Genomic DNA, 22935 nt, shown 5'->3' with positions numbered 1-22935 from the left:
ACCAACCCAATCCTATCTCCCTAGCTTAGTGGTTTTCTCACAGCTAAATCAAAAGATAAAATATTAAAAGCTGCCACTTCCAGGCAGTAGATATAGGCCTGATCAAATTTAACCCCGCAATGTCCAGCCACCTATAGACTTAAATAAATTCTAGGGTCTATTGCCAGAAGACTATTTGAAAATAGGACTAATCGAACAAGAATGATACAGCTTTGGGGACTTCAAATAGAAATACAGCCAGGTCACTAAAGAGGGAAAGGAGTTAGAAAAGAAATGAATTAGGGGAACATCTTTAGTCTGTTTATATAAATAGAAACCTAAATCACCTCAGTTTTATTTCTATTCCACAGAACTTCATCCTCTCCTACAAAAAGCAGGGGGCGAATTTTTCTCTCATTTTTAACTGCCACAGTAAACAAGAAGACATTTTTGCCTTTCTACCCTGAAACTTTCCCAGTCCTAACCTAGCTCAACTTCACTACAATTCCTAAAATCCCAAACCTGGTAATTATAATCTCCCCAAGATGTTACAACCTAACACTGTTCTTAAGATGGAGTCATTTCATCCTCCCCTTCTGTGTAGCAGTGGTTTGGCTGCTCAGAAATCCTGATTGCATCTCACAGATCCAAAGTTTGAAACAAAAAGCCTTATCTCACGTGAACACTGAAAACCTAGAAGTAGAAAGCCAGGGCTTTCCTTACAACTTCCCAAGAGAAGTGTGGGTTGTTTCAGCCTCTGGCATGTTTCCTTTATGCCTACAAAAGCCAAGTCTGCTATATTTGCTTTTCTTCATAGAGAAGACTTAAGTCTTAAAATTGATAGCAGGAAACCTTTAACGAAGATTACTTATCCACAGCTTTAATTGGGTCTTTTAATGAAAGGTTCAATTCACACTTCATTGTTAATGGGGGTTTCTAAGCACAGCTAGTTAAAGCACGGCACAGCAGGCTTACACGTTTAAATTCCTGCAAAGACTTTATTGGAATCACATGGAGGGCTGCTGCTCAAAAACTTTCATTTTCCCTTTTAAGACCACTTTTAATCTTTGTCCTTTTGGGAAAAGCAGGAAAAGGGGGCAGGTGCAGACAACCTAGAGCCCAGCAAACTTCTCATTAGCTCAACTTTGTTTTGGCTTATTTTATAGCCATAAAAAGCTTTCGTAAAGTTCTACATATTCATCAGTACTACCTGAGGCCCAAAAGTCCAGAACATTCTACAGCTCGTTTTAACAAAACAAGCACTTAAGGATAGTATTTATCAGATTAGTAATAAGATTTAATCCAAAGGTTTCTCTGCCATGCATTTCTCAACATGCACTTCTGAGCAGTATGCTTCCATGCACGGACAGCTGCAGGAGGGGAGATTAAGGACTCAAGAGCACTATGAATAGGCTAGTCTATTATATCCAACGGAAACTCACTGCAAGGCCTGAAACCCAGTAACCTGCTCAAGATCAAGTGATAGGCCATTTTCAACCCTAGATGTGAACAAATCGTAACTAACACACACTTCTCCAACAGATTTATTTGGAAAGGAATGGATTTTGAGGAGAAAAAACATGGGGCAGAGGTATGGAATAGAAAATAAATACAAATGTAAGCTGTTTTTCTAATTGTTTTATAACCACAACAAATTCGTACAGAGAATGCCCTGTACAAAACAACACAATAAAGGTTCAAAGATCGAGGTGTTCCCCTAGGCAAGGCTGAAGATTTCAGTCTCTGGTATTTGGAATTTAGGCTGCAGTCCTTGGTTTTGGATGGATCACTGGGTGTGTGACACAGTCCATGCTTTTAACCAGATTTGAACAGAAGAATGGCCACTTGGCCCAGGTAGAAGTAGATGAAGTGTTTGGTTTCATGTGTCACATAACTACCGAAGTTCCTCCCCACGATGCAGTGCCAGGTGGGGTTGTACTTCTTGTCAAACTCCTGGTTGGGGGAGAGAAGGGGAAAGAAAAAGAGAATACTAGAGTCTCAGTGCTAAACCAGAGGTCAGAGTTTGCCTCCTAGATAAGCAGAGCCTGTAGGGGTAAGAAAGGAGGAACGTTAGCATCTGCAAATTCTTAGCATGAAAGAATGTTCCCCAGCTCCAAGTCGCCTACATAGTGCATTAATGCACACATACTTGCAGTCTGAGCTAAGCTGAGAATGGGGGCTGGGGAGGTAAAAGGCAGAAAGGGCAGCCTCAAAGACAGGGCACTTTGTTATCATGGTAATTTCACCTTCATAGCTCCTATGGTAGCTCAATAATTGACAGGTGATAATAGTTCTAGTTTATCACGTTATGTGTAAACAGAAAATTATCCTACTGTAGGTCGCGCACCACAAAATCCAAAATGGTAAATATTTAGCCCAAAATACCCCATTCCTTAACTACATGCCAATATCACTAAAAACAAAAGGGCAAAGCCTCAATCAGCATCTAAACCACTGGGATCAAAATTTAAAGGGCACAAGATACCCTGGAATCCACTGTTCCTACAAAAAGAATGCTAGAAGCAGAATCTGAGAGCCACCAGGTCAGATTCTATCCTTAATTATAGTTTCAATAGCCCTCTCTTCCACATCTAACCTAATGGTGCTAATCTATCACCTGGTACACAAGCATAGCAAATTGCAGGAACTTTCCCTATTTCCTCAGCCAAAGGCACTCTGAGAACTAAAACACCTGTGATAATTTCTTCACTAGGTGACTAGGGCAGGGGCTAAAGCTAATCTTTATATAATTCTTACAATTCTCTGTGAGGAGTTACACAAAAGTAGGCTCTCATATTGTATGCAGCACGAACATCTTTTACATCTACTGGAATTGGAATAACATTCTTACAAGCTAGAGAAACCCACTGCTGCATTTGTCAAAAAAGGTGTTTCTGTTCTATCTGAAGTCTTTCATCTCCCCATTCTCAACTGGGAACCCTCCCACGGCTTAGGCTGCCAGCTTCCTTCCCTTCCAGAAAACACAGCTCGGAGAAATTGGCAGTCCTGCCAGCTTTCTACAGACTGCCATTTACCAAGCCCTCACCCCAACCCCCTAACCACCACTACCACCCACTTTCCCTCAACTGCCGACTAACGAAGGCTGGCAAGATCTCTCTCTGGCCCGGCTGGAAACACCTACGCAGCCCCCCACCCCCACCCCCCAGATGGATCCTCCGCGCAGAAATCATGCAGAAGAAGGGGGAACCGCTGCTCCCTGATCCTAGAAACCGTTGCTAGGTGGCGCTTTCCCCCTGCGGAGCTAGGTAATAAAAAAACTTCAGGCGCAGAGGGTCTGGTCTTCTCATCAGGAGCGCAAAATTCATCTGCGTCCTTTCTGGAAACCTCTACACGAGAGCTGCCCTGCGTGCCTCCAATGATGTCTGCCAAACGCTCTGGGGACGCAGGATCGGAAAGAAGGGCTAAGTTGTGACTCGCCCCGGCTGTGCGCAAACGGCCCGAGCCCCCCCACCCTCGCCCTGTTCTCACCTTCTTAATATGGGCCGCAATGTCCTTCTCTATGTTATATTTCTCCAACGCCTGAGTCGCACACTCCACCGAGTCCTGTTGCATCTCCTCCGACATATCGGCGTTTTTGATCACCGCCTTTCGGTCGCACATGGTTACCTGGGGGGCGAGGCCCGGGCAACGTGTGAGGAGTTGTGGTGTAAGCTGCGCCCGCAAGGTGCCAGCTCCCCCAGCCCGCTCCTCCCGCCCCCCGCCCCATTTCACAGAAAGCGCGGGCCGCGCGGACCGAACGGCGGGACAAGCCCAGCGGGGGAAGTAACCAGGCAGCGAAGGCCCCCGCAGCCCCCGAGTCTCTCACCGAGGAGCAGGGGGCGGCCAACTGCAACGGTCTCCTGGGGGAGGGGCTGGCGACGCTCAGACCCGGCTGGAGCTACGGTCGCTACCGAAGCCGTGGCGCATCTAAGGAGCCCCACGCCAGCCGCCGCCGCCTAGTGCCTAGGCCCCGCCCTGCTCCTGCCAACCCCGCCCCCCGCGGCATGTCCCCATTGGCTTGACGCAGCCCCCACGACTCTCCCATTGGTCCATGGACTCAATGGCTCCCTCAGGATCTTTCTCCTGCATTTTGTTGCAGACCACAATGCATTTCTCGCGGCGTCGGTTGCCCCGGCAATGGGCAGCACGCGGTGAGGCCCACACACCCCGAAGGTGGAGCTGGGCGGGGTCGCGAGGACCACCCAGAGACTGGAGGTTGGAGGCTACTTTGTGCCCACGCCAAGAGAAGTGCCTCCCAATTTTCGAAAGTTATCCTAGGGTGTGTTCTCGAATATATTGGGGAGTTGGGTGCCCTACGTACCCCCCACCTGCACCCCGGGTCCAAAGGATTTAGGGATTCTGACTGAGGTAGTCAATCCCTTCCCTGGAAGGGTTATCTCTGAAGCAGGGCCGGCCTTATCGTCGAATGACCAGGGCCTTCGTAGAAGAGGGGTCCCAGGGCTTGGTTTAATGCTCAGCACTCTCATTCTTGAAATTCTTAATTTTTTTTTTTTTAACAAAAGACCCCACATTTTCATTTTGCATTGGGTCCCGCAAATTATGTAGCCCGTCTTCTTGTGGGGAGGGAATGGGAGGGGGGGGGGGGGGCTTGTCCTTACCCTGCTGGGCAACTAAGACTTCTCTAAGGGGCCAGGGTTACATCTGGGTGGATTTGGGAGTTCTGATCCCGGGTGTGTGTGTATGTGTCCAGGGTGGGGTTTCTTGCTGCCACGATGAGGCAGTCTTTCCAATGTGGAAGTTTCTTGGTTGGGGATTTATCTCTAGGGTGGAAGTACCCTAATGGATAGAAAGGCATCCCTCAGAAGTATTTTCCTCTAGCTTTAGGAGACTTACCACTAAGCGGTTAAAAAAACTAGGTCTTGGGGACGCCTAGGTAGCTCTGGTTGAGCCTCCGTAGCTCTGGTTGAGCGTCTGCCTTTGGCTCAGGGTATGATCCTGGGGCCCCGGGATTGGGTCCAGCATCAGTCTCCCCGTGAGGACCCTGCTTCTCCCTCTGCCTATGTCTCTGCCTCTCTCTGTGTGTCTCTCATGAATAAATAAAATCTTTTAAAAAGCTAGGTCTTGGAAAGTTGGGGAGCAGGGTCAGAACAGGATTTAAATCCCAGCAGTGTCATTTACTAGCACTTTGAATCTCAGTTTACTTATCCGTGAAGGGGATATGAAGGGAACAGATGCTTTTGAAGTTCCTCAGCGCAATGTGTGACATGTAGTTAAGTGCTCAATGCATTTTATGGAAAACTATCAGCTTATGGAACTGTCCTAAGAGTCACAGCAAGATTTTGACCAACTCTAAAATGCCTATAATGTATGTTTGCACTTTAATAACAAACTACCAAATTCATCATGCAAATAGAAGCCTTCTGTTTACATTTCTGCATTTTCCTTCTTGACCACTTACTCTCATTAACTCAGAGCCCCTTCCAACGATGGGACCAGACAGGCACACAACTCCAAAGAGAAACAGAAGGGAATAATGAGAAGAACCTCGGGTACAACATATGCACATCAATTAAATAAAATGAAGAAGCTTTTCCCAGTTCCAGGTTTCCAGTGCAGGGATTACAAGTTTCAGGAGTTAAAACAGTTCTGTATGATGTATGGAGGAAGAAGTTGGGTTGGTGACAGGGGTGAGGCTGGGTTAGTGCTTCTACCTGACTTGGGTGTGTGATTCAGAGCTGTGGAATCTCCTTACAAGGCCAGAGCCTGAATTTTTCTTGGGGGCCTTTACTTTTCATGAATATATTTATATATTTACTTTTTTAAGAAAAGATGTATTTATTTGAGAGAGAAAGAGCCCAGGAGTAGGAGGGATGAGGGCAGGGAGGAAGAGGAAGAGGAAATCTCTATCTTATAACCCTGAGATGTTGACCTGAGCCAAAAGTGAGTCAGACGCTCAACTGACTGAGCTACCCAGGTGCCCCTACATTTACTTTTCATATATATATTATTTAAATATATATATATATATTGGGATGCCTGGATAGCTCAGCGATTGAGCGACTGCCTTTGGCTCAGGGCGTGATCCCGGAGTTCCAGGATCAAGTCCCACATCGGGCTCCCTGCATAGAGCCTGCTTCTCCTTCTGCCTCTGTCTCTGCCTCTCTCTCTCTCTCTCTCTCTCTCTTTCTCTCTCTCTCTCTCTCTGTGTGTCTCTCATGAATAAATCTTAAAAAAAAAACCCAAATATATATATATATATATCTCAAATATATATATATATATATATATATATATATATATATATATATATATTTGATCTATGGCTTGCCCAGCTTCTCCTTTTTTGAACAGAAGGAGTGAAGAAAGTATATGCCTTAATAAGAATAGCAGATGTTTACTGAGTGGTTGTTTACCACCAAGTGCTTTTATTCACTCAGTTACTCCTCACAACAGCTGGGCCTGGGACCCTTTCCTCCCATCTCCCTTTTGGCATAGCTGTGTGCTTATTTAGATTTCAGCTCAAATGCCACCTTCCCTGACCTCCCATTTCTACTTGTCACTACCGCCACCCTTCAGTGACTTTCTGCAACATTTATATTTCCACTGTACTTGCTTCATTTATTCCTTCAGAAGAATTATCTCATATATTTATTTGCTTGGTTATTGTCTCTCTGTCCCTATCTTGTTCACTACTGCGACTTTCAGCATCTAATTCAGTGTCTGCATTGAATCTGTATTATGCATTGAATTAAAATTACCAGGTCTTATATCCCCATTTAACAGATTAGGAAATTGACTTTCTCAAGGTCACATTGTTTTTGTTTTGTTTTTTTTTAAGATTTTCTTTATTTATTCATGAGAGACACAGACAGAGAGGCAGAGACACAGGCAAAGGGAGAAGCAGGCTCCCTGCAGGGCGCCCAATTTGGGACTTGACCGGGGACCCCAGGGTCACCCCCTGAGTCAAAGGCAGAAGCTCAACCGCTGAGCCACCCAGGTGCCCCTCAAAGTCACATTGTTAATAAATAATAAGTTCCAGGTCTGGATGATTTAAAAATCCATTTTTTAAAATTCATTTGAGAGAGAGCGCATATGAGAGCATAAGAAGAGGGTAAGGCCAGAGGAAGAAGGAGAGGCAGACTTCTCCCTGAGCAGTGAGCCCAACTTAGGCTCAATCGTGGGACTCCAGGATCATGACCTGAATAAAATCTTTAAAAAAAAGGGGGGGGTGGTGCAGCCCGGGTGGCTCAGCAGTTTAGCGCCGCCTTCAGCCCAGGGCGTGATCCTGGAGACCTGGGATCGAGTCCCATGTCAGGCTCCCTGCATGGAACCTGCTTCTCCCTCTGCCTGTGTCTCTGCCTCTCTCTCTCTGTCCTCTCTGTGTATTCTCATGAATAAATAAATAAAATCTTAAAAAAAAGAAAAGGATCATGACCTGAGCCAAAGGCAGATGCTTAACCAACTGAATCATCCAAGTGCCCCTAAAATCCATCCTCTTAACTTCAGTATTAACATATTTAACTAAGTTGACAGTCTGCCTTTTTCTTATTTATAACTTTGGAGAAAAGGAGTTTGAAATGGGATGATGTTGGGATGCCGGGTGGTGTGGTCGGTTAAATATGGACTCGGGTTCGGCTATAATCATGAGATCTCTGTGCTTGTGCAGAGTCTGCTTGGGACTGTCTCTCCTTTTCCCTCCGCCCCTCTCCCCCTACTCATGCTCTCTCTCTCTCTCTCTCTCAAATAAATCTTTAAAAAAATAAAAAATTTTTAAAAATTTAAGATTTTATTTATTTATTTTGAGAGAGAGAGAGAGAGCATGAGCAGGGGGAGGGGCAGAGGGAGAGAAGAGAATCTCAAGCAGACTCCACACTGAGCCTGACACAGGGCTTGATACCAGTACCCTGAGATCACCACCTGAGCCAAAACCAAGAGTTGGACACTTAACCGACTATACAACCCAGGTGCACTAGAAAAGCCCCTTTAAAGGTGCCATGCAGATGTTGCCATTTGGGAATGCTGAGCCAATGTTGCTAAATCTTCTGATTTTCAAGAGGGATGAGACATCTGGATTCTTTTTGAGAGAAATACCACTTTTAAATGTTAGTCATAAATTGATTTTTAAAAATACAATGCAGAGTGCCTGGGTAGCTCAGTCAGTTGGGCATCTCGGGTCCTGATTCTGGGGTCCTGGGATGGAGCCCCACATCGGGCTCCCTACTCGGTGGGGAGCCTGCTCTCCCTCTCCCTTTGCCACTACCTCCTGCTTCTGCTATCTCTCTTAGTGAAATGAATAAAATCTTTAAAATAAAATACAGTGTAGTCTAGATATGGCCTATGGTACTCTCATCCAGCTGAATACTCTCTTTTGGCAACCAGAAGACATACTCAGAGAAGATCTAGTATAAAAAAATATATTATACATATATGTATATTATATATGTATATATACATATCCATTTGATCTTTGTCTAGAGTTTCCTGATACAGAGTTCTAAATAGCCTTGGAATTTTCTGAGTGATAAGAGCATCTTTTGTTATTCATAATGAGCTTCTATTAACCACTGATACCACAGTTTATGCCAATGAGGTGACTGTTTTGCGGGAGGGAGCTGGATAGCTTGACATATCTAGGTAGCTAGTCACCAGAGGAACCAACCTTGTGATTAGTAGTTTAAAACTTTCCACCCCCTTTCCCAGACATCTCTCCCTCCTTGACCCTCCCTACCTCCTCACCTTTTGGGAGGCAGAGGAACTGGAGATTAAATCCAATCTCCAGTGGCCATGCCTATGTAATGAAATCGCCATAAAAACTCCCCAACCATGAAGTGTTGTGAGGGTGGCACCCCTGGTGGTGGTGGGAGGGCGTGGGAACTCTGTACCACCACCCCCTTTTGCATCTCTTCCATTTGGCTGTTCCTCAGTTGTCCTTTATAATAAATCTATAATTGTAAGTAGAGTATTTCTTGAATTCTGTGAGTTGTTCTATACAATTATCAAACCTCAGGAGGCCAACATGGGAACCCCCAAATTTTTAGTCAGCTGGGCAAAGTGAAGGCAGCCTGGGAACCTCATTTGCAGGGACATCTGAAGTGGGGGCAGTCTTTAAAATATATATATTTATTTATGGGAGGGAGGGGCAGAGAGAATCCCAAGCAGATGCCACTCTGAGTGCAGAGCCTAACGTGGGGCTTGATCTCACAACCCCACGATCACAACCTGAGCCAAAAACAAGAGCTGGCAACTCAACCCGCTGTGCCACCCAGGTGGTCCTAAAGTGGAGGCAATCTTATGAGACTGAGCCCATAGCCACTGGGGTCTGTGCTAATGCTGGCAATCAGTGATAGCATTGAATTGAATTGTTGGACACCCGGGCAGCCCCGATGGCGCAGCGGTTTAGCACTGCGCCATATCTAGGTAGCCATTTGGGAATGCTGAGCCAATGTTGCTAAAGATGTACAAAGGCATCTTCTAAGCCTGAAAAATATGCATTTTCTTTTTCTTTTCTTTCTTTCTGGATCGAGTCCCACGTCAGGCTCCCTGTAAGGAGCCTGCTTCTCCCTGTGCCTCTGCCCCCCCCCCTCTGTGTCTCTATGAATAAATAAAATAAAATCTTTAAAAAAAAAAAGAATTGTTGGACACCCAGTTGATGCTGGGAGAATTGAAGAATTTGTATGGAAAAATAAGTATTTGCTATTGGGGGGGAAATAGTGATGGAAATGTTATCAGAAAAATAACACTACAGAAGGAAAAGGACCTCATGAATACACAGCAAGTTAGTTATGGAGCCTGGTCTGACTCCAAATCTGGTACTCTATCACATTAGACAGACTGGCTTATCGTCAGGTGCCAGGGATTTTATACTTTCTAGGAGTGAAATAGAGTGTGGTCTGTGCTTGCTAATTGGCACATAATGTTTGCTGAATGAATGCTGAATAAATGAATGGATATAGCACCAAAATGCCTACACTTCAAGCTGTAGAAAGACTATATCTGGTGTAGTTCTGATTGGCAGCAAGGAGGGGACAACTCATCATAGACACCAGGGGATTTCCCTGGGAAGGGGAGAAACTGGAGACTCAACCTCATTCTTGGTTGATGAGAACCATCTAATCAGATTTAGAAAACCCCAGAATAGGTCATTTTCAGGGTCCTCTGGAAGCTCAGATGACACTGGAGCAAATGCAGCATGACTTCACCAAGTAGAAACCCCCCGAGAAGTTTACTAAATCATCTTCATGATGATTTTTGCTATACCAGCACCCTACCTCTACTACTATTCAATATTTTTCTTTAATTACACTCTATTTTTAAAAAATAAGTATATATTTTTAAAATATTTATTTATTCATGAGAGACACAGAGAAAGAGAGCAGAGACACAGGCAGAAGGACGAGAAGCAGGCTCCATGCAAGGAGCCCAATAGAGGACTCGATCCCAGGACTCCGGGACCACGCTCTGAGCCAAAGACAGACACTCAACCACTGAGCCACCCAGGCGCCCCAAAATAAGTATTTTTTAAAAAGGCAAATGTATGGGCACTGAGTCGAGCATCAGTCTCCCCGTGAGGAGCCTGCTTCTCCCTCTGCCCACAGAGACTCTCTCTCTGTGTCTCTCATGAATAAATAAAATCTAAAAAAGAAAAGACAAATGCATAAATGAGAAGCCAATCTCATTTATCATAAATGGAAGGTAATTATAAAACATGAATAGATATTAGAATATAAAACATTTTGTCCTCATATTGCTAAACCAATCTTGGAGACCATTAGTGATATGCTCTGCAATTTGGGAAATGCCACCCTAAGAGGAGGGTTTTTAAAGGGGGTCCATGGATGAGTTTTACAAGCCCCCTAGAATTATGCATAAAATGTGTGTTGGCTCACAGGCATTTTTCCAAGGAGAGGATCTATAGCTTCCATCAGATGTACAAAGGACTTTAACTCAACATAAATAAGAACAATTGCCTTAGAATAACCCAAACTCTTGGAATGAAGAGCCCAAGCCCACTTGAATTGGCCCACCGGGAGTTCCATAGCCTCATGTATCTGGGCAACTCACTTTATTCCACTCAAGCTACTAAATTTGCTTGAAAAATCTTCTAAGCCTGAAAAATATGCATTTTCTTTTTCTTTCTTTCTTTTTTTTCTAAGATTCATCCATTTATTTTAGAGAGCATGTGTGCCGGGGGAGGGGCAGAAGGAGAGAGAGAAGAAGAGAAGCAGACTCCTCACCAAGCACGGACCCTGTGTGATCGCGAGGGGCTCAATTTCATGACCTAGGCTGACATAAGAGTTGGATGCTCAATTGAGCCACCCAGGTGCTCCAGGTTCCTGACTTTTATTTTTTTTTATTTTTTTATTTTTATTTTTTTAAATTTTTATTTATTTATGCATTATAGTCACAGAGAGAGAGAGAGAGAGAGAGGCAGAGACACAGGCAGAGGGAGAAGCAGGCTCCATGCACCGGGAGCCCGACGTGGGATTCGATCCCGGGTCTCCAGGATCGCGCCCTGGGCCAAAGGCAGGCGCCAAACCGCTGCGCCACCCAGGGATCCCGGTTCCTGACTTTTAAATGGAGATAATACCTTCATCATAAGATGGTGGAATGGATTATATTAAATAATGCATCTAAAGACCTAACCAAGATCCAAAAAGATTGTAACTATTGCTGTTATGTATTGAGAACTTACTATATACCAGGCATTTGGGACACATTGTCTCATTGTCTCATTGACTTCTCGCAATTCTGTGGGGTGGATATCAAGAACTGCTGGTCTCTCCATTACACAGATGAGGAAAATAAGATTCAGAGATGTGAAGTCCCTTGCCTAAAGTTATACTGTTCAGAAATGACAAAGCTGGGCTGACTCCGCAGTCACATAAAGTAGATGGAACCTCTGAACTGCCCATTTCCCCAGACAAAGACAGATGATGCATGTTCCTGGAAACTGTAAGTATCCCTGGCTCCTGGCAGAAGCTCCCTACAAATATGTTGGATGAATGGATGGATGGATATTTCAAACAAATTCAATATTGCTTCCTCTCACACGTGACCCTAAACCGGTCCTTGACCGTCTTGATCTTCCCTGGACAAACTACCTTTGTATTTAAGCCACTACACTTTCCCAGAGCCTTCAGAAAGCCCCTTGAGATTGTTCATAAACAGGCGGAGGGATTCCTTGCAGAGCTTGGAGCTCCACCCTCCTGCAAACAGGCTAGAAAGACCACAGCCTGCTCCACCTTTACTTGCCACTGGTCTAAGATTACACTGTTCCCAGCCCTGTCCACCAATCACTTTTCAAGGCTTTTCTGGGATCTCCAGCCCTTTCTTGGACCAGTTCTGTCACCAACCTAGCAGCCCTAGTCTCCCTTACCTGAAAGGATATGTGAGATGTGACCTTGCAGCTCCCATAATTGATTCAAGGACTGCTGCCCAGAAAGGATGGGCTCCATGGAAGAGTGCATAAGGCCTGAGTCTGAATCCAGAAGCTGCCTCCCCATGGAGAAGGGCTGGCACCAGCCTGGGGCTGGCAGGAGAACCTGAGCCTTAGAGCCAAGTACTGTACTGCAGTGCAGAGAGCATGAGACCAGACAGGCTAGGACAACTCAGGGAAGAAAAATCTCCTCTCTGGCCAATAGCCAAGCCTTGACTGAGTGGACAGACCCCTCTGAAGGCTCACCACTCAGCCTCCTGTCCATGGAGGCAGCAGATAAATTTAGGCACACCCAGAGAGGCCTAGTTGCACCCCCTCAACTTCCAACTAGTGGGCAGAGCAACTTCCAACGCAGAGCAGAGGCTAAAAGTACAGACTTTGAGGCCAGGTGGACTTGGGTATGCATCCTGACTCTATCCCTACTAAGGTGTGTAACCATAGATAATTGAACCCACCTCTCTGAGCCTCAGTTTTCTTATTTGTAAAATGGGGATTGTAATAGCCCTCATTTCTCAGGGACAATTTGGAAATTGAGATGGTGCTTGTAAAGTATATACTGCAAGAGTTGGCACATAGCAAAAGTCAATGATGCCAGCTACCAATTATTATTAATGTTACACTAAACCAGGATTTTTCCACCTTGGCACTTACATTTTGGACCAGAAAGTTTTTTGTTGGGGGGGCTATTCTGTGCATTGAAGGATGTTCTCAGCATCTACAGTCTCTACCTACTAGACGCCAATTGTATTTCATTCCCAGCTGTCAACCAAAAATGTCTGCAGACAGCACCAAATGTCCTCTGAAGGGTAAAATGGCCCCAATTGAGAACTACTTCTGTAAACAATCTAGACTGAGTCCAAGTGTCACAAATGCCACGTCACAGCCCCATGAAAAGACCACAAGGCAGGAAGGCCTACTATGGATGAAAGGATGGGACATCCAATAATTACAGAACAGGTTCCCTCCAGCATGTAGTAAGAAGTAGGACCTATATTTGCTCTGGGAGATAACAGCCCCCTCTGACTCGCCAGTGACTTCAGTGTCACTCTTTAATTATATGCAAAAGTGGCCCCCAGTTAAATCTCAATTATTTTAAGGCCCAGACAGAAGGACAAGTAGTGGGTATTTGATTTCTGGCATCTGCATTCTTTTTCATTGACAGGGAGAAAACTCGACTCTCTAGAACAAAGAGTTCATTCGGAACTTCCTTCCTGACTGCTGATTTTTGAGAGAAAACTAGGTGTCCGTCATTGTTCTGGGTGAAGGTTTATGATATTGTGACTTATAATGAGAAATAGATATATCTGATCTTCATCCAGTTTCCTGGCTCAGAGCTCCCTAAAACTTGGAATTTCCTGAAAATGGCAACATCTCTTTTTTCTCTTTAAGTACATCTCAGCCATTGTATCATTTTATTTGTAAATGTTTGTGTCTCAGGGCAGCATCTTTTGTCATAACATTTGGTCTTTAGTTTCAGTTCCTCAAATGGGTGAAATGGGTGAATTATTATCATAACAGGGTCTTATTATCATAACAGGTCCTTCTCTACTACGTTTATGTTAAGGTTTATGTTAATAAAGTGACTTTTGGAAAGTACCTAAGGATAGGAGTTGATTGCCAGTGGAGCCAACCATTAGAGGGTTGGAACTTTCAGCCCAACCTCTGACCTCCAAGGGAGGGGTGAGGGGCTGGAGGTTGAGTTCAATAATGCCAATGATTTAATCAATCATTCCTACATTTTGAGGCCTCCTAAAAACTAAAAAGAGAGGGTTTGGAGAGCTTCTGGGTTGGTGAACATGTGGAGATGCAGAAAGGCTGGCATGCTGGGAAAGGGCATGGAAGCTCTGACCCCTCTCTTCATACTTTGTCCTTTGTGTCTCTTTCATCTGGCTGTACCTGAGTTATATCCTTTCCTAATAAACTGGTGATTCCATAAATGTTTTTCTGAGTTCTGTGAGTTGCTGTAGCAAATTAATCAAACCCAAGGAGAGGGTCATGGAAACCTCTGATTTATAGCCAGTTAGTGAGAAGCACAGGTAACATAATAAATAAATAAATAAATAAATAAATAAACAAATAAATAAATAAATAAATAAATAAAAATGAGAAGACAATGATGAAGTATTAGTAGCACAGGTAACGTGGGCTTCTGACTGGCTTCTGCTGTGGGATGGGTGGGGCAGTCTTGCAGGACCAAGCCCTTAACCTGTGGATTCTAATGCTATCTTCCAGTAGATAGTTTCAGAATTTAATTGAATTGTAGGACACCCAGCTGGTGTTCAGAGAACTGCTTGTTGGTGTGATATAGTATATATAGTAATTGGTGACCAGAACTCTAGTAGGAATGTACAAGAGGGTTGCCTGGGTGGCCCAATCAGTTAAGTATCTGACTCTTGATTTCAGCTCAGGTCATGATCTCAGGGTCACTAAATGAGGCCTCCAAATCAGGCTCCATGCTGGGTATGGCACCTGCTTAAGAGTCTTTCTCTTCCTTTGCTTCTGCCACTCCCCCCCCCCTCAATCCTGCTCATGCTTATGCACACATGTGTGTTCTCTCTCTCTAATACATTTTTAAAAAGGAATGTACAAGAGAACAAAATGAGCAAAATGCCTTCTTCATGGAACCTACATTCTAACAGGAGAATAAAGATAATAAATAAGCAAAAATATGTCATACTCTGATAAGTGCAATGGATAAAAATAAAATAGAAAAAGAGAACCCATGGTGATAGGATGAGGAGTATTGTTCTAAATAGAGATTTCTGGGAAGGACTGTCTGAGGAGGTGACCTTTGAGCCAAGATTTGATGACCTGACTACTGGGTGGAGGATAGAGTATGGAGAAGCTATTGGAGGCAGTGAGGCCAGGTAGAGGCTATTGCATCAGATGGCTTGAACCAGGTAGAGGTAGGAAGAGAGGTGGTTGGATATTAGATATATTCTGAGGGTGGAGCTGACAGATTTGTTTATTAATTGTGTGAAAGGTGTGAGAGAAGAGAGTTGTCGAGCATGACTTCAAGACTTGTGGCCTGAACAATGAGAAGAATAGATTGGGCTGGGGAAGGCTGGCCAAAACAGAAATAAAAAGTTGTTTTGGCCATTTTAACTTTAAGATGCCTATTAGAAACATTCCAAGTGGAGGTATCAAATAAGTAGTTGTATATATGAGTTCTGGGATGAGGTCCAGGCTAGTGCTATAATCTGGGGAGTCATCAGCTTATAAGTGACATTTAAAGCCATGAGACTGGATGAGATCACCATGGAGGGAGGAGTACATGAAGATGGAAGAGGTAATGCTTATTCAGCTAGCAATTCTCTGAGCTTTTAACATGGGCCAGGCCCTAAGGTAGGTGCAAGGTACAGAGATGGATATCCCTAGCACCTGCCCAAGAGATGCTCCATTACTTATTTAATTTTTCCTGTCTAAGTGCTTTGGCCACTTAGAGGATCGACATTGGGAGTTCCTGCCCTACCTCTTAGTCACTTGTTGTTTTTTTTTTTTTTTCTCAGCAGATACCTATTGAGCACCTAGTTGTACAAGGCTCCCATCTAAGCACTAGGGTCATGAACGGAAGTAAGTGAGATATGGCTCCATTGTAATGATGTTTACATTTTGTATGTGGAGGAGGTGGGGACTGAACAAGATGCATATGATGATGTGATTACAGTTGTGACAAATTCAATGATAGAGAATGTAGGCCAGTATAAGAGCTGTTAATGAGTGCAGTGCCCTAGCCTGGCTTTCCTTGGAAGTCACATTTGGGGAGCAATCTAAAGGAACAGAATCTTGCAGAAGGGGATAGACAGAAGATTCTCAGGTGAAAGGAATAGCACAAAGGTCTCAAGGCTTGAAGGAGGTTGACAGCTGAAGGAAGGCCAACTTGGCTACAGAGAAGTGATCTAGGGGAGTGGGAGAAATGAAGCTGGAATTGGGTGGGGAGGCAACAGCCAGACCTTCAAGGTCTTGTAAGCCTCGCTAAGATATATGGACTCTGTCCTGAGGCCACCATTGGCCCTGAAAGGCTGTAGGTGGGGGCACACGTGATCAGAGGGTCACTGAGAAGACCAGGGCAGGGGGACCAATGTGGCAGCCAGATCACCACTGAGGAAGTATCTGTTGCTCCTTTGCCTCAGTCTCTTGTTTACTCCATTTTAGACATCTCTTTGCAAAGCTCCAGTTCTCACCAGGGCAGGGAAGGATGTCCTGTCTCAGAAAAGTAGAATTTGGGGTCCCTGGGTGGCGCAGCGGTTTGGCGCCTGCCTTTGGCCCAGGGCGCGATCCTGGAGACCCGGGATCAAATCCCACATCGGGCTCCCGGTGCGTGGAGCCTGCTTCTCCCTCTGCCTATGTCTCTGCCTCTCTCTCTCCCTCTCTGTGACTATCATAAATAAATAAAAATTAAAAAGAAAAAAAAAGAAAAGTAGAATTTTAGGTGCCCCCAAACTTGACAGCTGGGGATCTCAAAGCCAGAGCTTAAAGCTGGACATAAAAGTCTATTTCTTCTAATCTTCTAGTTTATTTTATGGTGGTGCAAAAGTGATACACATTCAGTTGAAACCAACTTTGAATTTTGATTTTGGATCTTTTCCTGGGCTGGCAATATGTGGTACTATATACTCTTGTGCTGCTGGGCAGTGGCAGCCAGCCACAGCTCACAGTCAGCCATGCAATCGCAAGGGTAAAAATCTGATACATTTACAGCCATTCTGCCTCTCACTTTCAGTACAGTGTTCAATAAATTACATGAGCTAGTCAACACTTTATTATAAAATAGGGTTTGTGTTAGATGATTTTACCCAACGATAAGCTAATGTAAGTGTTCTGAGTACTTTTAAGATAGGCGAGGCCAAGCTATAATTTTCAGTAGGTTAGGCATATTATACATTTCTGACTTAGTATATTTTCAACATATGATGGGTTTATTGGAATAAAACCCATCAAAAGTCAAAGAAGATCTGTATTTCATTAAGCAGAGGTGTTCTGGCAGAGCTTCTGTGACTATAACTATAGGAGTTCATATAAATTAGGAATCCTAGATTTACGGGCCTTTAACCTTTTTTTTTTTTTTAATTTTTTTATTTATTTATGATAGTCACAGAGAGATAGAGAGAGAGGCAGAGACACAGGCAGAGGGAGAAGCAGGCTCCATGCACCGGGAGCCCGATGTGGGATTCGATCCCGGGTCTCCAGGATCGCGCCCTGGGCCAAAGGCAGGCGCCAAACTGCTGCGCCACCCAGGGATCCCCGCCTTTTACCTTTTACCACCAAGCTATAAAGTAAAATAATTAATTAGTGCAGCTAGCTGCACTCAGACTGTTCTCAGTCTCAATGTCACAGCCATCACAGGTGTGAAATATAGAATTTTTAACCAGTTTTCTTTCCATTTTTTGTTAAAAATTATAAAAATAATAAATGGGCAAATTAAAAGATACAGAAGAACACTAAGAATTAAATTATAACTATTGGGATCCCTCTCTCCCTTCTCCCTCTGCCTATGTCTCTGCCTCTCTCTCTCTCTCTCTCTCTGTGACTATCATAAATAAATAAAAATTAAAAAAAAAATAAATTATAACTATTAACTGTATAGAAAGGACCATTGTTAACACCATCATTTTTCTATGCATATGTATATATATCAATATGCATATGATATCTATCACACTGTAATTATTTTTGTTACATGCTTTTACATGTCCTTAAAAGCCTTCTGCAACATAATTTTTCTTTTTTTAAGATTTTATTTACTTATTTGAGAGAGAGAGAGCACACACAAGGGGGGGGAGGGGCAGAGGGAGAGGGAGAAGCAGACTCCCCACTGAGCAGGGAGCCAGACACGGTGCTTCACCCCAGGATCCCAGGATCATGACCTGAGCCAAAGGGAAACACTTAACTGACTGAGCCACCCAGGCGCCTCCCACATAATTTTTCAAAAGCTTCTTAATAGTCCATCCGTAACTATTTTGCATCCATAACTTTTTGAAACAATCCCTTATCATTGGACACTTGGGTTGTTTCCAATTCTTCAGTATTCTAACAACATTTTGTTCTGATGAACACCCTTCAAAGTTAAAAATAATCTGTTTTATTCTACTTTCAGAAGTAATAGGTACTCATTGTATAAAAGTCAAACACTGCAGCAATTTAGAATCTGGAAAAGAACGTTCCTGGTAATCTTACAACTCAAAGATAACAACTGTTAAAATTAGATTTTTTAAATGCATAAAACAGTTTTTTTTTCTTTCTTTTTACCAAAATGGGATGATTCTGAGTTTTCCATGTCACGACATATAAATTTGCTTCATTCTTTTAATAAGCTTCCTTACATTCCTACCACCACCGCTACCCACCCACGCACATGTATATGCACACAGCCTCCTCTCCAGGTACCAGGCATGAACCATGAGTTCTCCTACCTAAGGCCATCTTCCTTGGCCCTGAGTCCATCTCCTCTCACTTCTGTGATTGCCAGTATGCCAAATCCTGCATCATTAATTTCCCCCATCTACTGGATTATTCCCATTAATGTACAAACATCTTGCCACGCTCTTCATCTTTAACAAATGCTTTCCTGGGATGCCTGAGTGGCTCAGCGGTTGAGCGTCTGCCTTTGGCTCAGGGTGTGGTCCCGGTCTTGGGATCAAGTCCCACATCAGGCTCCCTGGGAGGAGCCTGCCTCTTCCTCTGTCTATGTCTCTGCCTCTCTGTGTCTCTCATGAATAAATAAATAAAATATTTAAAAAAATGCTTTCCTTAACTATACACTCTCCTCCAGCTATCACCCCATTCAGCTTTCCTCCAAAGAGTTGCCTATATGGTTAATGCCCCCTTATCCGTGGAGGATGTGTCGCAAGATGCCCAGTGGATGTCTGAAACCACAGGTAATACAGAATCCTAGATATATACTGGTTTTCCCATACAGAGATACCTATGGTAAAGTTTAATTTATGAATCAGGCACAGTATGAGATTAACAACAGTAACTATACTAACAATCAGTAATTAACAATTAATAATTTATGATAGAACAATTATAACTGTAGAACAATTACAGAACTGTTGTAAAAGTCGTGTGAATATGATCTCTCTCTCTCAAAATATCTTATTGTACTGATCTCCCCCTTCTTGTGATGATATGAGATGAGAAAATGCCTTTGTGATGAGATTAAGTGAGGTGAATAGCAGGCATTGTGACATAATATTAGGTTACTATTGACCTTCTGAGGATAGTCAGAAGGAGGATCATCTGCTTCGAGACTGAAGCTGGAACTGGGGAAAGTGAAACCGTTGATAAAGGAGAGGATCACTATCTCAATATCTGTGATTCAAAACTATGAGAAATGAAAAAAAAACAAAAACAAAACTATGAGAAATGAATTTTGGTTGTTTATAAGCCATCCAGTCAGGGGTATTTTGATATAGCAGCCCGAAAGGACAGAGACACAGCCCATTATCCATTGTCTTCTCAATTCAGAGCACCAAAACAGCTTATCAAGGTGACCAATGACCGCTGTGTGCTCAATCCAGTGACTTTCATTGATACGCTTGTCACAATTTGCTTTCTTCCCTTCTGAAACTCATTCTTTGCTGGGGTGCCAGGACACCCAGGACTCTCACAGTTCTCCTATCTCCTATCTCCTATCTCCTCCTCCTTAACTTCATCTGCTTGTTCCACCTCTTCTCCTCTATCTCTGAAGGAAGGAGTGTCCCAGGCCTCACTTTTGGCCACTTCTCATAGTCCCTGTTTTCATGGCTCTAAAAACCATCTCCATTCTCAGGACTCCTGTTTGAGTCTGCTTGGGCTGCTATAACAGAACACCATAGATCAGGTGGTTTGTAAACAACCAAAATTCCTTTCCACAGTTCTGGAGGTCCGAGATCAGGATGCTGATATGGTTGGGTTCTGACAAGTAGCCCCTGCAAAGATTAAGGCAGGGTCCACTTCCTGGTTTATACCTGGCTGTCTTCTCTCTGTGTCCTCACATGACAGAAGGAGCAGGGGAGCTTTCTGAGGTCTCTCTCTCTCTCTCTCTCTCTTTTTTTAAATATTTAATTTATTTATTCCTGAGAGACAGAGAGAGAGAGAGAGAGGCACAGACACAGGAAGAGGCAGGCTCCATTTCATGCAGGGAGCCTGACATGGGACTCTATCCCAGGTCTCCAGGACTACACCCTGGGCTGAAGGCAACACTAAACCACTGAGCCACCTGGGCTGCCCTCTGAGGTCTCTTTTTATAAGAGCTCTATTTCTATTCATAAGATTTCTACTCTTATGGCCTAATACTTCCCCAATACTTTTTAAAGATTTTATTTATTCATGAGACACACACACACACACACACACACACACACAGAGGGAGGCAGAGACACAGGCAGAGGGAGAAACAGGCTCCATACAGGGAGCCTGACACGGGACTCAATCCCAGGACTCCAGGATCATGCCCTGGGCCAATGGCAGGTGCTAAACTGCTAAGCCACCCAGGTGTCCCCTCAATACTTCCAATCTAACAGACTCGGGGGCAGGCAGATTTCAACATATGAATTTTGGGGGTACATAAACATTAGATCTGCTGGAAAACCCAAATTTGTAGTCAGCCAGAAAACAAACTGTGGGTACAGTGGGAACTCCATTTGTGGCCCTTGGCTGAAGTAAGGATATCTTGCAGGATTGAGTCCTTAACCTGTAGGTTACCGCACTAACTCTGGGTAGCATCAGAAGAATTGAATTGGGATGCCTGGGTGGCTCAATCAGGTAAGCATCTGACTTTGGTCAAGTCATGATCTTGGGATCAGGCTCTGCACTCAGCAGGGACCCTGCTTGTCCCTTTCCCTCTCCCTTTGTCTCTCCCTGTACTTGTGCGCGCTCTCTCTCTCTCTCTCTCTCAAATAAAGAAATAAAATCTTTATTTTTAAAGAATATTTTATTTATTAATGAGACACACACACACAGAGAGGCAGAGACACAGGCAGAGGGAGAAGCAGGCTCCATGCAGGGAGCCCGATGCAGGACTCGATCCCAGGTCTCCAGGATCATGCCCTGAGCTGAAGGCAGACGCCCAACCTCTGAGCCACCCAGGCGTCCCAAAATAAAATCTTTTTTAAAAAAGAATTGAATTGTTGGACAGAGAGTTGATATTGGAGAATTGGAGAATTGATAAGGAAAAATGACACTGTCCAAAACGAGAGAGAGAGAGAGAGAGACATCAGAGGAAGTCATTGGTTATTAGCACAGTGCTAGATACAGACATAAATTTTATACAGATATAAAAATTATAAGCCACAAATAGAAAAAAGAAAAGAAAAAAAAAGGTGTGAATAAATGGAAAGTGACATCAAGGTTCTTCTGTGTGGGAAGGCCAAATATAGCAATAATGACAAAATTTTCCACATGTAAATTTATAGGTTTAATACCATTCCAATTAAAATACCAACAAGATGTTGTACAGAAGTTGATAGAAGGATGCCAGATTATGCTTAGACAAATCACAGGGTGCCTAGATGGCTCAGTTGGCTAAGTGTCTGACTCTTGATTTCAGTTCAGGTCATGATCTCAGGGTTTTGAGACTGAGCCCTGGGGAAGGTTGCGTGTGGAGCTTGCTTAAGATTCTCTCTGTCTGGGGTGCCTGGGTGGCTAAGTTGGTTAAGCGTCTGCCTGTGGCTCAGGTCGTGATCCCAGCGTCCCAGGATCCAGTCCCACATCAGGCTCCCTGCTCAGTGGGGAGTCTGCTTCTCCTGCTCTCTCTCTGCTCCTCCTCAACCCAGTCTTGTATGCTCTCTTTCAAATAAATAAATAAAATCTTAAAAAAAAAAAAAAGATTCTCTCTGTCCTGAGGCATCTGAGTGGCTCAGTCGGTTAGGTGTCTGACTCATTACTTTGGCTCAGATTATGATCTCATGGGTCCTGAGATCAGGCCCCTGCCCTGTGTGGGGCTCTGTGCTCAGCAGCGAGTCTCCTTGAAATTCTCTCTCTCCCTCTCCTCCTGCCTCTCCCCCACCCCACTCTCTCTCAATAAATAAATAAATAAATAAATAAATAAATAAATAAATATCTTTAAGAAAAAAAAGATTCTCTTTCTCCTTCTCCCTCTGACCCCACCCCCCAAAAGACTTTGTAAATCGGCAACACAACTAAGCCTTTCAGAAGTACGTATTTGGAGGAAAGATCTAGACCAGGGTCCCACAGTTCTTGCTACCACTGAACACCAACTCACCAAGTCAGGGACCTGAAGGCCATGGAGGGTTTGGCCAAGCCAAACTGGGGAGGCAGAAGTGGAGAAATCAGTGTTCCAAGAAGTAGCCCCTGCAAAGATGAAATGCAGGCTTTCAGACACAGCAGATCCCAGAGAAGGAGGCTGAGTAGTAGTGGGAGACGAGGAGAAGCTGGGGGAGGCACATTAGGAAGAGCCAAGATAAGAGTGTGGAAACAGGTTTTTCTCCAGGTTTGTCTCTTCTGCTGCTGCTGAGTCCCTAGCATCTAGCCACACAGTAGATGTTCTATAAACATCTCGGAGATACATTTTTTTTTAAGATTTTATTTATTTCATGAGAGACAGAGAGAAAGAG

General features: G+C 43.9%; 1 protein-coding gene across 2 annotated transcripts in view; it reads right to left on the bottom strand.

Annotated features, from left to right (window-relative positions):
* Positions 1-957: 957 nt before the first annotated feature.
* DYNLL1 (dynein light chain LC8-type 1) overlaps positions 958-22935 on the bottom strand; it is a 32384-nt gene continuing 10406 nt past the window's right edge. The window contains exons 2-4 of one of the 2 annotated variants that reach the window (XM_072723001.1): positions 22584-22672; positions 3469-3606; positions 958-1932 (exon numbers count right to left, since the gene is read on the bottom strand). In XM_072723001.1, coding sequence (XP_072579102.1) covers positions 1795-1932; positions 3469-3600 — 270 coding nt within the window. In that variant the 5' untranslated portion in view covers positions 3601-3606; positions 22584-22672 and the 3' untranslated portion in view covers positions 958-1794. Of the gene's footprint in view, positions 1933-3468; positions 3607-3805; positions 3971-22583; positions 22673-22935 lie in introns of those variants that run through there. The other variant, XM_026015856.2, reaches the window with a different exon arrangement.

Source organism: Vulpes vulpes, chromosome 10 (assembly GCF_048418805.1).
Source record: "Vulpes vulpes isolate BD-2025 chromosome 10, VulVul3, whole genome shotgun sequence".
NCBI classification, from domain to species: domain Eukaryota; kingdom Metazoa; phylum Chordata; class Mammalia; order Carnivora; family Canidae; genus Vulpes; species Vulpes vulpes.
Note: the sequence above shows the minus strand (reverse complement) of the source record. Positions and strands in the feature narration are given on the sequence as shown.